The sequence below is a fragment of the Strix uralensis genome, chromosome 4, assembly GCF_047716275.1.
Source record: "Strix uralensis isolate ZFMK-TIS-50842 chromosome 4, bStrUra1, whole genome shotgun sequence".
NCBI lineage: Eukaryota > Metazoa > Chordata > Aves > Strigiformes > Strigidae > Strix > Strix uralensis.
The window spans coordinates 10,627,007-10,642,580 of NC_133975.1; the positions used below are offsets into that span (position 1 = coordinate 10,627,007).

A 15,574-nucleotide genomic window follows, 5' to 3' on the forward strand; every position below is an offset into this window, starting at 1 on the left:
GGCAGACCACACATTAACATGCTCCGCTATCCAGTAATAATAACACACACGGTAATTTTAATCATGGGCTGTACCCTATATAATATGAAGTCACAGGGCATACTCAGCCAGCAGAACGAAGGTTCCCCACACCTGCTTCAGCTTAATGCTGTCAATGCACTAATCTGTCTTCTCTGGAGACTGAAAGTTCTGGGTTTAGTCAGGCAGGAAAATAAATGCTATAATTTCCACCAACAAAGTCAGGATGTTCTGACACAGAACTTGCCCCAAAAATCAGTTGAAGTGCTACATACAAACAGCTTTCCTGCTTGTGGTCTTCATATGGGACTTATTTGTTTTGCACAGCCTGTCCACGGTTGTACACAGCTGGCAGTCTGTGCAACAGAAAGCTAAGGCCAGGGTAGAGGCTGCTGCTGGATGCAGCTGAGATACATGCCGTGGGAAAGTTTAAGAAACTTCATTTTCTTTAGGCCCTGCCAGCACAATTACTCCCTTGTACTCAGCAATTATCTTTTTCGTTACATAAAGACTCCTTCAAATCCAATAGTAGGTGTTAACAGCTCTCTATTTACGCTGTAAATCAATCAAAGATCACCACTAAACTCCATTTCCTAACCAGCTTTTGCTAGTCTCTGTGGTACTTAAAACACAGGGCTTCGTTTCACAGACCAAGCTCTCTCTCGGTTGTATTCAAGAAGAGGGATTCTCTTTGCTACTTCATACAAGTTTCTGTGAATGACAAAGAAAAATACTAATAAATGGCATTCGCAGGAAATATTGCACCACCTTATTTTCTGACCACAGAAACTAGTCTAATACCATTGTAAAGGTTAAAGGCTTTAGAACTATATTAAAGCATTAGCTGACTAATCATGAAAGGAATCTGCTGCTTTTTATTCAAATAAATCTGCAGAATTCTGCAAAGATCAATGCTTTGGGAATATTGCTTTATTAAGTGCTCTTTTTTCAGTTACATTATTGTTACAAAGGTAAATGGAGTTAAAACTGACCACTTTGTACCTCTTATAGCAGTGCTCTCACAGTAGTAAAATTACTTCGAATATCATTTTTACAAGACAAAAAAATGTATTCTAAGTTGCTGAGCATTTTTAAATAGCTTTTGATAGATTTTTTCATATTTTGCTTTTGTGTATTTTTAAATGCCATTTTTGCAATTTTTTGCTCATCTTATTTTTTAAATTTTTTTTTTTTTTCAGTTAGAAAAAGAAGTCTCGGAAGTAGTAAAAGGCAAACTGAGAAACAACAAAAGCCCAAGAGAAGCCAAAATACTGAATAAAAGCTTATCTTAAACATGTGAAAATGAAGTGAATGAAGCGAGCTTCATCTTATCAAATTTTAAAAGTCACCTTTTAGAGCACTTAAAAATACTTTCCCAACTGTGTAACGTCTCTTGGGGGTACAGGTAAGCTTCCGAGTAATGGGGTCTAGTTGCCATGGATACGGGGGAAAGCTGGATAAAATGAGAGTGGAGCGCGGGGGCACCCAGCGCCTGTGTGCGCGGCCAGGATGGGGCCGGTGGCGCCCGGGGCTGACTCCGCAGCGCTCCTGCTGGCAGAGGCGGGGCAGGGGGGCACCTTGGCTGCCTCCCGGGGAGCAGCCCCTGTCCCCACGAGCCAGGCTGCCGCCCCCGGCCGAGCCTCCCTCCGGCCGAGCCTTCCCCCGGCCGAGGCGGCAGCCCCGCGCTGTCCGTGCCGCACCTCCTCCCGGTGGGCACAGGACACTGGCGAATGACCTTCACCGTGGGCAGTATGTTACGACCTGCGTTCTCCGTACCCCCGGTGTCTGCCGGGCTGGGACCTGGGGCAGACCCCAGCGTCAGCCAGATGAAACCCGGCCCTACCCAGTCGCGCCCTCCGGGGCTGCGGCTTTGATGGCTGCATTTGACAGACCTGCGACCGTGGCCGCCAACAACAGCTCTCTTGAGGCCGCCGAGAGTTTTCAGCACACGCGGCCCCTGACAGAGCCGAGCGCTGGCTGCGGCTTTTGGGCCGGCCCCCAGTACCCCTCAGGCACACACAGCCGCTGCTCCGGCTCGACCTTGCGCAGCCCAGCCCCTTGCCCGCCCAGCCCTTCCCTTCCCCTCCCGTCCCGTCCCCCGGCGGCCTCCGCCCCACGGCAGGCCAGGGAGGGGCGGTGTTGCTCCGCCCGCCGGCAGCTCCCACCGGCGGAGGGAGGCGGGCCCGGCCCGGCCCGGCCCGGCCCGGCCCGGCAGGTGAGGGAAGGGGCGGGCGCTGGGCGCGGTGACCGCTGCGGGGCCGGGCTGCGGAGCGGGGATGAGCGGCCGGCGCGGCGGCTGGCGCCCGCGGAGCTGAGCCAGGCTGCGGCTGAGGTAAGCGCCTGCTCCCCCTGAGGGGGCCGGGGCGGGGCGGGGCCGTTCCCGCTCCCCCCAGCCACCGCCGCCCCGCTCCGCGCGCCAGCCGCCCGCTCCCTCGCACGGGGCGCCCGCGGGGGGAACGGCGGCGGGAAGGGGCTTCGTGCGCGGCCACATCGCCCTTCTCCTTCCCCTCGCCGCTTCGCGGCCGCAGCGCCGCGCCGGAGGGCGCCGGGAAGCTCCTCGGGTGAGTCACCGGGAGCCGCGAGAGAAACGCCGCTGCCGCCCCGCGGGAGAGCCTCGTGCCGGGCGGGAGGGCCTGCGGCCTCGCCGCGGGAGGGCGGGGGGTCGGGCGGCCCCGGGAGCTGCTGCCTGGCGTTGAGGCGCTTGGGAGCGGCCAGTTCCCCTCGGGAGGGCTTCTGGAAGCGTCCCCCGCCTCGGTCTGTGTCCCTCGGCAGCTGCGCGTTGCTGGGAACATGGGTGATCCTCGCCGCCGCTCTGGGGAAGGTGCCGTTCCCGCTGCTGTGAGGGAAACGGTGGGAAGACCCCCTGGGGAGAAGGACTTGGGGGTATCAGTGGATGGAAAACTGACAATGACCCATCAATGTGCACTCACAGCCCAGAAAGCCAACTGTATCCTGGGCTGCATCAAGAGAAGTGTGGCCAGCAGGGCGAGGGAGGGGATTCTCCCCCTCTATCTGCTCTCGTGAGACCCCCCCTGCAGTGCTGTGTCCAGCTCTGGGGGTACCAACATCAGAAGGACATGGAGCTGCTCGAGCGGGTCCAGAGGAGGCCACAAAGATGATCAGGGGCTGGAGCACCTCCCCTGTGAGGACAGGCTGAGAGAGTTGGGGTTGTTCAGCCTGGAGAAGGCTCTGGGGAGACCTTATAGTGGCCTTCTAGTGCTTAAAGGGAGCTACAGGAAGGATGGGGAGGGACTCTTGATCAGGGAATGTAGTGCTAGGATGACAGGTAATGGTTTTAAACTGAAAGACGGTAGATTTAGACTAGATACAAGGAAGAAATTCTTCACTGTGAGGGTGGTGAGATACTGGACCAGGTTCCCCAGAGGTTGTGTCTGCCCCCTCCCTGGCAGTGTTCAAGGCCAGGTTGGACGGGGCTTTGAGCAACCTGGTCTAGTGGAAGGTGTCCCTGCCCATGGCAGGGGGGGTGCAACTAGATGATCTTTAAGGTCCCTTCCAACCCAAACCATTCTATGATGATGCCTTCAGAGCTGCTTTGGTTGCCCGCAGGTGGAAGGTGGGATGCAGTTTGACAGTGTGACTCTGCCCATGTGAGAAGGAAAGGCTCTTCAGGGGGAAAAAAAAAGTGTAGGTGCTTTCCTTCAGCAAAGAAAAGATGAAAGAGCTCTACTGTTTCCCCACTTATGTTGAGCTGTGGCGCTGGTGTTGTGTCAGGAGTAATTTCCTAGCACATTTCCAGTGATAATATAAATATGCGTTAAAGGATGAGGTGAGACTTCTTAGAGATGAAATATAGAGTACAAATGTGGTTTTGAAAGCATTTTCTTTAGTGTTATCATCTTCAAGCCCCTTCAATCTTGGAAGCCCCCTCATATTTACTTGGGTCATGCTGTCACTTCTGACTAGGTTTGAAGTTCCCGTTCATCTACAGGTGTAGGCTCTGTTCAAACTATGTACTGTACTTGTATCAGTAGAGAGCAAGGACACTTAGCACGTGTTTGTTTAATTTGTCAACTTTTATCCCTCAAGTGGCTGGTGAGAATTGGTAGCAACTTAAGGATACTGCTATCCGTAATGAATTGAGAAGCTGGATAAACGTTTCCCCTCCTACCATTCTGTCTGCTGAGACATCTCTTCTTGGGTCTTGATGATGCTAGCAAAGAACAGGTCAGTAGTGGGGCTGAACCAGCCTTGTACCTTGTCTAACTTCATCATTACAAATGAAATAATGTTGCTGAGCAGATGTTAAAGAGCCTCTCCTGCTGGTGTATGCACTCTGGCTGGCTGGGGCATAGTCAGGACTTTAGTTTCCTGTGTGAAATCAGTTGTGTTAAACTGATACGTTTCCTACTGTGAAAAGCAAATTTCCACTTTCACTCTGCTCAGCGTTAGTGTCTTAGAGGTTATAAAACAAATTCAGATCTGAATAATTATATACCTCTTCTGTTTATTTTTAGTTGTGTTTGTTCAGGACATGTAGAGCTGGAGCCTCTGTAGTTTATTTCATTCACATATGTCTTTCATGCTACAGACCAAACTAGAATTAACTTGCTGTTTTTCTTTTTGGCATAACACATGCTTCTTTCCCTTCCTGTTACTGTATTTTGGAGCCATCTTGCTGTTGCAAGAGAGCCGATTAAGATATACCCCTTGCCAATATTCCATTACTGCAGAGTCAGTACTGGGTCAGCTTAGTGGTGGGTTAAATGCTGTTTCCTGTTTGTAATTTTTTTGTTTTAAAATCTCCCAGCTCTCCATAAAATTCTCCACAAAGGATGACAAACTTCGTGCTAAAACGTCCAGAAAATAAAGAGCTTTTTTTTGAAGTTATGAAGGAGGGAGATACAGAGAAGCCAGTTCTGGAAAAGGTTTAAAGTTTTCAAACCAGTAAGAATGAATACACCAGGATAAATTCCTGCAGACACCTCAGGCAGGGCCGTCTGAGTGAGAATTCCTGTGTTTGAGGCCAGTTTGATCAGTTGACCATGAATCTGTAAGCTCCTGCAGGCAGATGACTCTCCTGTGCTTCTAAGACCAGACTTGCGATCTAATTTTGTTGTTAAAAGACTTAGCCTACAAAAAAAACCCCAAACAAAACAGGAGGTGTAAAAAGTCTCCTTCGACTTCTGTGGACATGGAGCAGATAGAAAACCAAGCATGGCAGCCACTTTGGTAATGAATGCTAAGTAGAAATGGAAATGCATTAAGAACTGTTAACTTACTCTTTACAGCACTAAAGCACAAACATGGATGACCAAACGGCACGTATATATTTGTCGTTTTAACTGTAGGAAAAGTGCTTTTGACACTCAAACCCTGGTGGTTACACTTGCCCTGAAGCCCTTAGGTTGTTAGTACGTTTATTGCTATGCATTACAATATGGTAAGGTTGCAGTAATAGAGGTATGTGTTCTAACTTGATGACATTGACTTAGTGTTGGTATCATCTTCCAGTCTCTTTGACATGAGATGTTAGACCATGGGTTACTTACACTTTCATCAGATTATCCAGCAGTTTCCTAAATTGTTTGGCATGTGCAACCCTGCAAGTATTGTGTCAATTAATTGTTGCTGGCTTAAGCCCTGATCTTAAAAGTACTTGCAGATGTAAGTAACCGTATTATTTGTAAAACTGTTAGTTTGTATTACTGTAGGATCAGGATCTTGGCTTACTACTACTATCGGACCTTGCAGGAAAGTTCATACAAGCTCAGACTCTTGGCAGAATTGATGGATAGCTCTGTAAACAATGGTAAGGACTCATAACAGTTACCAGGGGACTTCCAGAGTAAATTGTTTTTCTTTATGTTTGAAAGTATTGGTTGATACAATGATTCTTCCACAACGTGTTTAGTCTTCTGATGGGGATTTCTGAGGAAGACGAGAAAATAACTTCCTAGGTGACTACTCCTCTCTTGCATACCTAAGCATTCTTCATATTCCATGAAGACATTTCCTGATAGCATTGCCTCACATTTCCTTTTGAACCTGTACTGTAGTGGAACAAACAGTGTCTGGAAAGGAGCTGGTAGTCTGGAAATCAGAGGGACTTAAGGCAGCCTCAAAGGTAATCTGAGAGGCACAGTACTAAATGGAATGTGCATTTTTTAATACTATTATGTACATATGTCATTGTCTATTCCTCTAATATTTATGGACCATTGCTAACTGTGGTTAATCAACACCTCTGCTACTCATCTTATGCTAGAATGTCTAGGCAAGTTATGCCTTTTGCAATGTGTGAGGAAAGTACGGAAGACACTGAAGTTCTGATCAGTATAACTACACTGGGTGTTATTGCAAACTTTAAGGAATTATTTATCATGCTATATATTACAAGCATATGTATCTTCAGCTTGCTTGCTTCAGATAAATGACTAGACTAGAGCATCGAACAGAATTGTCAGTACACTGTGCTTTTTAAGAGCAGTGTGCTGTCTCTACAGTATTTCTACAAGACCCATTTGAAGGTTTTTCCAGTCTTGCCTCTTCTCCATAAACTCCTGTGATGAATTTCTTATTTGTTTGTTAAAGAGAAAGGGGGTTGAAGAGTCCACATTTCATTTAGCACATGTGGGAATATGAAAACTAATTTTCCCGAGGTAAGGGATGAATTTTGAACAGGGCGGTAGTTAGGGGAGAATGCAGAGACATGACTTCCTATGGAAACAAACCTAAATGTTGTTCTCCCCCTATCCCAGCACACCAGCATAACCGAAATGCTCTATTTATTTTACTTGCATGCCAGCTCATTTCCAGTAATGGGCCAAGTTCTTATCTCTTCTAGGGTGTTGTTATTGCAGTGGTTACACATATCTGAAGAATATCTTTGGCAGAAAGATATTTAAAGACGATATACAGTGCAGAGAAGGATTTACAGTCATTCAGAAATCAGACCTTCACAATACTTATGTCCTCAGCTCCTTCAGACTTTGTTTTTAGGAGAAGAGAACAGCTTGCATGCATGTTATAAGGATTCCTGTTGCATCTTCCTGCCACAGTCACAGGCTGGTTTAACCAGAGTAATTCAGGGACACTTAATCTGCAGCTAGGGCTCTCTCTAAAGTAGTTCTGGCAAATCTTAGCTTCATGGAAAGTGAACATTCTGGATCTGTCTCCTAAAACGGTTATAAAGAGCTGAGCTAGATGGCTGGTATGAAATAAGCAAATCTTTGGCGAAGTTTAGGAATAGCTGCTTGCTGGGTTAATCTTCATATCTCTGGTTGTCCAGAGGTAAGGAAAGCAGACCTTTGCTTCCTTGCAATCTTATCTTTCTGGAAAGGCCAAGGGTAGAATTCCAAGAAGGCTAGGGAACTCATGTTGTCATCCTCTTTATGTTTGAAAATTCTCACTGTTCAACTGGTTATGGTTAAAGCTTTCTGGATTTTTATTTTATTTCCTCTAAGTTATAACATTGACCGACAAACTGTACATCATTAGTCATGTATAATCAGGATCACTTGCATTCTAATGGAACAGTAGGGACATTTGAATCGTTAAGTCTGTTCTGTCCTTCAGCGAATATGTATGTCTTTAATTGCCCCGCAACCCCTACCTGGCCCCACTCTTCTAGTGTTAATTTGTCAAAGAAAGAAATTCCCAATTCAAGCTAGCTTTGTATCCTTACATTTTTAAAAGGTGAACACTTTTTCCATAGCTAAATGTAACCACTCTACTGTAACTTATAAAAACATGAGATTTGGATTTGTCATTGTAGACCATTTCCTTGGGTATGTTAGGGCAGGAAGACAGGAGTTTTGGGTTCTGTTCTTTATAGTATGACTAACTCTAATTTACGTAGGTGGTCATATTGTATATTGTAGTGTAAGTCAGCATTTAGGGATGACTGTGGTAATTCTCAATAATTCCAAATTGATTTAGGTGCCTACAGCGACTTTTACAGCATGGAGATGGTTTTAACTCTCTCACAGAACATTTAGAAAACTTAATACCTGCACATAGATTTGAGATCACTTTAGTGGTGCATGTAAATAGATTAGTTACAATGGCAACTACATCAAGCAACAGCAATTGTAAACTTTGTTTACATGTACTATCATCTCCTCTTGACACATGCATGCACGAAGGACTCGTGCTATATATTGCTGTAAACCACTGATATTCTTGATTGTTTCAGTGCAGGGAATATATTACAACCCCCAAACGCGAAAGTTACCAAACATATTTAGCCAATGTTTTTATTTCATTATCCCTTCAGCTTTGACATAAATGAGAATACTAGGAGAAGCTTGGATTTATGCCTTTAATCATGAACTCACCTGTAAGGGCTCTTCGGACAGGAGATCTTTAATTTGGGATGGTTTCCTCAAAATACAAAAGTGGAATTTTCATCAGAACTCATATGGGAGCAACAACTGAGCAAAGTATCAACCTTAATTTTTTTAAAAATCTGGTGGCTGTGGTAAGTAATATTTAACTTTTTTGTGAGCACCAAACCCCTGAAATTTTAGAATTCTTTTTGGCAGGAACACCACACAAATAGCAAAGATCATGAATGAGGTCTCTAAGAAGAGGGAGTTGTATATATTTTAAGCCAGCATTTATTATTCACTTTCTTTCAGGGTGCCTGTGCTGTATGTTTTAAGCCTTTCCTCTAATTGGAAGGATAACATGCTGTTTTAAAACCCCAGAAACTAAAAACCCTCAGCATAGTAGCTGGAGCCTTAAAAGAAACAAGACTTAAATCTAGTAGTTGTCAAGATTCAGTACTACTTAAATATGATAAATAAGGATGCCTTTCCAGGGCTCTGGACACTTTTGCAGAGTTGACAGTTCATGAGATTATTTCAGTTCTGAGAGTTAGGATTCAATTATGAGTTTCTGTGTAGATAGACCATCATTTTTACACAGTGAAGGAGGTTACTATTTCACAGACTGCAGCAGCTGTGTTTTTGTCCTGTGGGTTGAGACTCACTATGTCAGGGTGTGGTCATCCTTTCTTTAGTGTGTTCATCTTTCTTTTGTTTGCTAACCTTCTCTGCACTCATTCCCCCTATCCAATATCTGTATTGCTGTCTTTTTACCATTTTCCACATACCTATCAAAGTGGTGATAGTGTCTGTGGCCTGAGTCTTCAGGCAGAAATGGGGGTTTTTGTTTGTTTTCTCCTTTCTTTGTCAAAATTGATGGTGTGACAGAAAGACTGGAGGTGGATCACCTGTTTATCTTAACAATTATTTTTAACTGTGCTGTGCAGCAATACCACAATGTGCTTTTTGCATATACGGACCAGTACTGCAATGATGCTAGAATTCAGGCACTGTACGACTTTCAGTGTAGTTTCAGTGAGTTTAAAAAAAGAAACCCCACACTGACTGACCAGCGCTGCTAGACAGTCGTTGCTCACACCTAGAGCAGAGGAGGAGCAGCAGTATACTAACCAGAAATTTCCTGAATGACACAGTTCTTAGCACTGGCATTTAGTATTTTATGTTTCAGTTCATCTCCTGTTTTACAGCTGATTTATAAATTTCCAGCACCCTGACTTAACACTGGTTACCAAGTTTCCAGTTAAGTGATTAGTCCCAACTTGTTGTAGAAAAACAACCTTCATTTTGGAGTGTGAATGATATTCTTTGTTCTTGCTTCTGGCAGTACTTGGAAAGAAAAGGCTGGGGGAGTCCAATGGCACCAGTGTGCATGTCTGGAACTGTTGCTGTCTTGGAGATCTTTGTTTAAGTGTTGAGGGAGAGATGATGGGAAATGTGCTGCAAGACTCATCATGAAAGGTGATTTACGTGTAATGGAGATATGACTAAAAGCAAAAGATTTCTCAGGAGTTTGAAGCATATCCAAATAAACAAGAGGAGAGAGAATAGTAGGAGGAAGTAGGAAGATTTAGGGTTCCTATGTTTAGTACTTGTACGGTCAAAAAACCCCCAGACATACTGGGTGATGGAAATGTAGTCTGCACGTATGGGTTTTCTCTTTATTAGGACAAGAATGCATGAGTTTCAATAAGGCCAAATGCCGGGTGCTGCACTTGGGCCACAACAACCCCCAGCAGTGCTACAGGCTTGGGGAGGAGTGGCTGGAGAGCTGCCAGTCAGAGAGGGACCTGGGGGTGTTGACTGACAGCCGGCTGAACATGAACCAGCAGTGTGCCCAGGTGGCCAAGAAGGCCAATGGCATCCTGGCTTGTATCCGAAATAGCGTGGCCAGCAGGGACAGGGAAGGGATCTTACCCCTGTACTCGGCACTGGTGAGGCCGCACCTCGATTACTGTGTTCAGTTTTGGGCCCCTCACTACAAAAAGGACATTGAATTACTCGAGTGTGTCCAGAGAAGGGCAACGAAGCTGGTGCAGGGTCTGGAGCACATGTCGTACGAGGAGCGGCTGAGGGAACTGGGGGTGTTTAGTCTGGAGAAGAGCAGGCTGAGGGGAGACCTCATCGCCCTCTACAGCTACCTGAAAGAAGGTTGCGGAGAGCTGGGGATGAGTCTCTTTAACGAAGTAATAAGCGGCAAGAGGTAATGGCCTCAAGTTGCGCCAGGGAAGGTTTAGACTAGATATTAGGAAGTATTTCTTTACAGAACGGGTTGTTAGGCGTTGGAATGGGCTGCCCAGGGAGGTGGTGGAGTCCCCATCCCTGGAGGTGTTCAAGAGGTGGGTTGACATAGTGCTGAGGGATATGGTGTAGTTGGGACCTGCCAATGCTAGGTTAAAGGTTGGACTAGATGATCTTCAAGGTCCTTTCCAACCTAGATGATTCCGTGATTCTGTGATTTTAGATTGAGCTTCAGTGACCTGAACTCCACCGTTACTGAATGTAAATGTACTTTTTCATTGTTCAGGTTAGCCAACCCAGAACTGCCAGCTGAACCACATCTTTTGGTGTTACCCTGCTTTAACAGATGGAAATAAGGTCAGATCTAGTTTAGCTGGCAGTCTTCCTATTTAGATGAACTATGAACGTGTGCTGTGCAATTTAATAATTAATCCTTAAACAAAAGCAAGACTTAATTCTCAATGTTCTTAAATTGAGATGACTTTAAATAACTCCAGCTTCATCTTGTATTAACATTCAGCTTTTCATTTAAAGATGTGCAAAATAAAAAACAAGAACCCTTGGAGGAGGGAAATCTTACTCAACACGTCAGTTTCCACTCTCATGTTCAGTTCTTCTCCAGACAAATAAGCTTTCTACTCTCCAGGAGAGCTGAAATCAGTCACTGAGATGTCTTTATCTTTATGCAGCACTGCAGGGCGGCATCTCAGATCTTGAAACAGATTCTAGTTAAGTGTAAAAGTGTGTGTTACTTGCTTTCATTTTTCATGTAATAACTGCTTAGTAACAAAAAAAGGAAGAAGAGTGGTAGAAGTAGGTAATGAGAATACCTTGGTCTTGTCTGGTGTAATATGGCTTGCAAGACCAAAAAAAAAAGTGCTTTCGTAGGAAGCTTTGTTTCCCTCTTCTATTTTTAACTTCTGCTACTGTAGTGATAGACATTAATCATCATTCTGGAAACAGTAATGTTTATAAATATTTGCATATTTTCCTATTAATAAATAGTAGTCTGTTAAGGTGGGGAAGAAACTAATTTTGAGTTTAAAAGTCTCATGAACTATGATTATACCCGGGCTTATATCCTGTTGAACCTATAGATGATCTCTGATTTCCTTTCCATGTCTGCATGTAAATCTTATTCCAAGTTAAAATCTGTTTGAAATGGTCCTTCATCTCATGTTTTATTAGCTCTCTTACATTATTTTTCAAGACTTACCATACTTAACATTCTGACATGAGGGACAATCTCTCTATTGGTGTATTTCTAAAGCTTGTTAAAACTCTTCTATAAAGTAGGAAGTTTTGGTTTAAATGCCACATCCTTACAAATTTCACCTTGAAGTCTACCTAGTTCCCCTTAATTTCAGCAGAAGTTACATGCATCTAAGTGCTGAGGTTGGCATTCAAACCAGAATGTAGTTAACCTTGAGAGCTAGTTCCTGCAGCCAAGCAGCAGAGGCTTAAATTATTAGTCTCTAATCTTGTGACAACTCTACGAAAAAGAGTAAATCATTACCTTGACGTTGCTTAACAGTAATTCTGTTACAACATATCACATAATTGTTTGTTTCTCCTAGACAGAGCTAGAACTTTGAAGAGACTAAATTCAATATATTACAATCAAGACAGTTATTTCCTCAAGTGAGAGCATCTCTTATCTTGGAGCACTGTGGTATGATCTTATTGCAGAGATGGCATAGGTTATTACTGAACATTGTTCTTTCATTACGTGCACTCCTAAACCTTTTATGCAAATCTAGTAATTGCACTGTTTTGGCCAAAGCTATGTACTGAAGTCAGCTTCTGGTATTTCCCTGTACTGATAAAACTGTATGCTTTAGGTACATAGGCTTGTGAAAGAGCTAGTCTTTTTCCTTTTCATTATTTTCTGTACTTTCCTGTATTCCTGGAAGGATTAGCATTTTTTCTACTTAATGTCCTGATAATGATATGGAGAGAAATTTAGCTCAGAGAAACCTGTACTCTGAATCTACAGGTCCTCTTGACAGATGAAAGGCTTATTAGCTAATCTGTAAACTTGACTAATCAAAATGAGGCACGTCAGGCAAGAGAGTGACCTGACTTGCACAGCTCCTGAGCATCTGCAGCTGTTAACTGCCTTTAATCAGACAGGCTTAAACATTCAAGCTTTCCACTGTAATTTTTCATTCAGTTAATCAGACTCCACTATCGTGCCAGATAGGTATGTTTCCAAAGCACTGCACAGTTTTAAGTGAGTGGAGTGGATTTATGTATACAGACTTTTGTGGATGTTGCATGGAGAAATAAGCTTTCTGCTGTCAAAGTGGGCATACCACCTGTAGGAGCATGGGACAATCAATCCTGTGCAGTCTCCATTGTTTGAAGTCTAGGAGGGAGTACTTACCTTTGATTTTTAACTGGAGACTTGCATTAGGGCTGTAAATAGGTGAATATACTCAATGCTAAGCAGAAAGGGTTTTCTGAGAAGACAAAATACCCGTTGCAGCAGGGGTGCGTGAATCTTGCTGTAACATTAGTAGCTCTCTTCACTGTAAAGAGCTGGAGATAGAACACTACTTTGAAGAATATTAATGGGATTATAGACAACAGAATTGTGATCCTGGCTTTAGGAGAGCCCAAACAAATAATAGGATGATGCATAGTCTGGCCCAAATTTATTCCAGTCCCACCATCAATAAGCTTGTGTGGGTACTCTTAGTAGGGAGTAAATTAAGCATGGCAGACTGCTGGGATTATGCTAGATAAGTACTTGATGTGTGACTGTGCAGTGGGGGAGGGAGGGAAATTTGGAAGGGAGAGAGGAATATTTTAAATGTACTTTTCATGTTTAAACTAGGAGAACAGAGTTAGACAGCCTAAGTCTTCTCTAGTCACTTAGAGGAAAATTTGTGGGAAGCTGTTATGTGAAGAACTCACAGTGAAATTCTTTTTTCCCTCTGAACTCCAAGCCTCAGTGAGTCATTTCCCTCCTGCGCCTCCCCCCAACCCCAACCCCTTATTTCTGTCCCTGGGCAAATATCAGCTGTTGTGAAGATGGCTATAGTTCAGAAAGCCACTGATCTAAGTGTCTGAAGAGGCAAACTCAAGCGTTGTCAGAGGAATGTGTGAATTTGCTGAATCTCACACCTTTTGCTTTGAGGTGCAGATAACCTTTCTAATAATGATGGAAACAATGCTTGGGAGATGGAATACTGTATTTCCAAATGTACACAGTACTAGATGATATCAAAGTGATTAAGACTGGAAACTATCTGTCATATTGGCATCGTGCCTGCTGTGCCTCTGCTGCCAGACTGTTTCTCCACAGCTGCATGGCACCCCTGCTCCCCACAGTGGAGAGCTGTTGTGCTTCTCCTCCTCCCTGCTGGCTCTTCTGTTTAGCAGAGCTGGCCGATGCTGTGGCTCACTGGTGCTGGAAGAATGAGAGGACTGCTGGGGGTAGAAGGATATCTTAGTGGAAGCGAAGGGTGTCACAGTGCTGCTGATGCCGCCTGTGTGCTTGCACTGTGGGACTCGGCTCCTCAGCAAAATGGGGTTGGCAGGTGGCAAGGGATTAGTGACAAATCTGTTCATTACTAAAGATGTAATAATCTCTGAACTAATGGGCTGCAACAATGTTATGCTACTTAATAATTACTTGGTAGTAGGAACCTCACTGCTGGGCTATTGAACTGGGAGCTAGGTCTCTTCTTCCAGAGTTTGAGATCTTACTCCGATGAATGTGGCACTTGTTTGACGGGCTTTGTTTATTGAGAGAAAGCCAAGCAGAAGGGATTTGCAGCAGTGTCTTTGCTATAAAATGTAGCAAATGGAAGTCTTTTTGCTTGAAACTCTTAATTTGGCAACTTGATACAATTCCCTTTCTTCATGGAGTGTTCGCTTCCATTTTAGATAGCAAGGAACAAATTAATTAGATGAGTGCTTCTAATTAATTCTTGCTTCTATGCCATTTCTGCCTTTCTAGTCAACATATGGAATACTTTGGCTGCCACATATTACTCATTCCCTGTCATTTTTGTAGCCCTGAGGAGATGATTGAAAATGCATGGTCTAGTGGTCTGGTAGGAGTTTGCTCTAAATGCGCTTGCTGGTCTGTGTTAATTGAGAAGGTGTGTGGAAGAAACACACCTGACTCATTAATTGGGAGTTGTGAAGTGTCATTCTTGCCTTCTTATGAAAACAGAAGTAGTGAGAAAGCTGTCTCCCACACAGTCTTTACCAGTTGTAGTAGTGGTGTTCGACAGTCTTCCTTTCCTTTTTTTAGTTTTTTATTGTTGGGTTTTTAGGTTTTTGAGAAGGAAAGAAGCTCCCTCTTTTGAGAGAAGAGGGAGCTTGTACTAGAATAAACAGGGTTGAGGATAGTGTTCTGTAGAACAGCCAAAATATCAAAAAGGATGGTGAGTCTTGGAGAATAGATTCCATGTGATTTCTAACTGAACAGTTGTGACTCCAACAAAGTGAAGTGAAAAATGATAAAGGAAAACTATATAGCATTCCAAACTAACAAAAATTTTGAGCTTTAAGATTTCAAGGTATACAGTACGCAGCAAGAAGTCTTTCAAGATCAATCACGTATACTTTAGTCTTAAAACTTTCTAGTCTTCTCTCTATCCTTTCTGACGTAAGACTTATTTTTTCACATTCAGTTAAACTGTAACTATTGCAGTCCTTGCACTTGTTATTTTTGGTTGTGCCATGCCAGCTGCTGGTTCTCTGGTAGACTGCACAGGAGTGGCACTGGACCAGTGGAAGTGAAGCACAATAATTTTGTTGTTACTTTCCTGTTGCCCATTTCAAAAAAACAAGAAAAGTTTTTACTAACGGTTGTTACAATTGTAAATGTCTTATCTGGACTTAAAAGGTAGACAAGTCGTCTTATGTCTTGTGAACAGTTTGACTTTTCTTTTTTAAAATAGGTCAACTGAAGATTATTGAATCTGTAAGTTAATGCTTTTACTACTTTTCTTTTTTCTTGTGGAAAGAATCCACACAGATCTTTGGAAGAG

General features: G+C 43.7%; 1 protein-coding gene across 3 annotated transcripts in view; it reads left to right on the forward strand.

The window, feature by feature from the left end:
- The first annotated feature begins 2,238 nt into the window (after positions 1-2,238).
- SH3BP2 (SH3 domain binding protein 2) overlaps positions 2,239-15,574 on the forward strand; it is a 41,688-nt gene continuing 28,352 nt past the window's right edge. Inside the window, exons 1-2 of one of the 3 annotated variants that reach the window (XM_074865622.1) lie at positions 2,246-2,350; positions 4,066-4,203. In XM_074865622.1, the coding sequence (XP_074721723.1) occupies positions 4,184-4,203 (20 nt within the window). In that variant the 5' untranslated portion in view covers positions 2,246-2,350; positions 4,066-4,183. Of the gene's footprint in view, positions 2,351-2,465; positions 2,580-4,065; positions 4,204-15,574 lie in introns of those variants that run through there. The other 2 variants (XM_074865624.1, XM_074865625.1) reach the window with 2 other exon arrangements.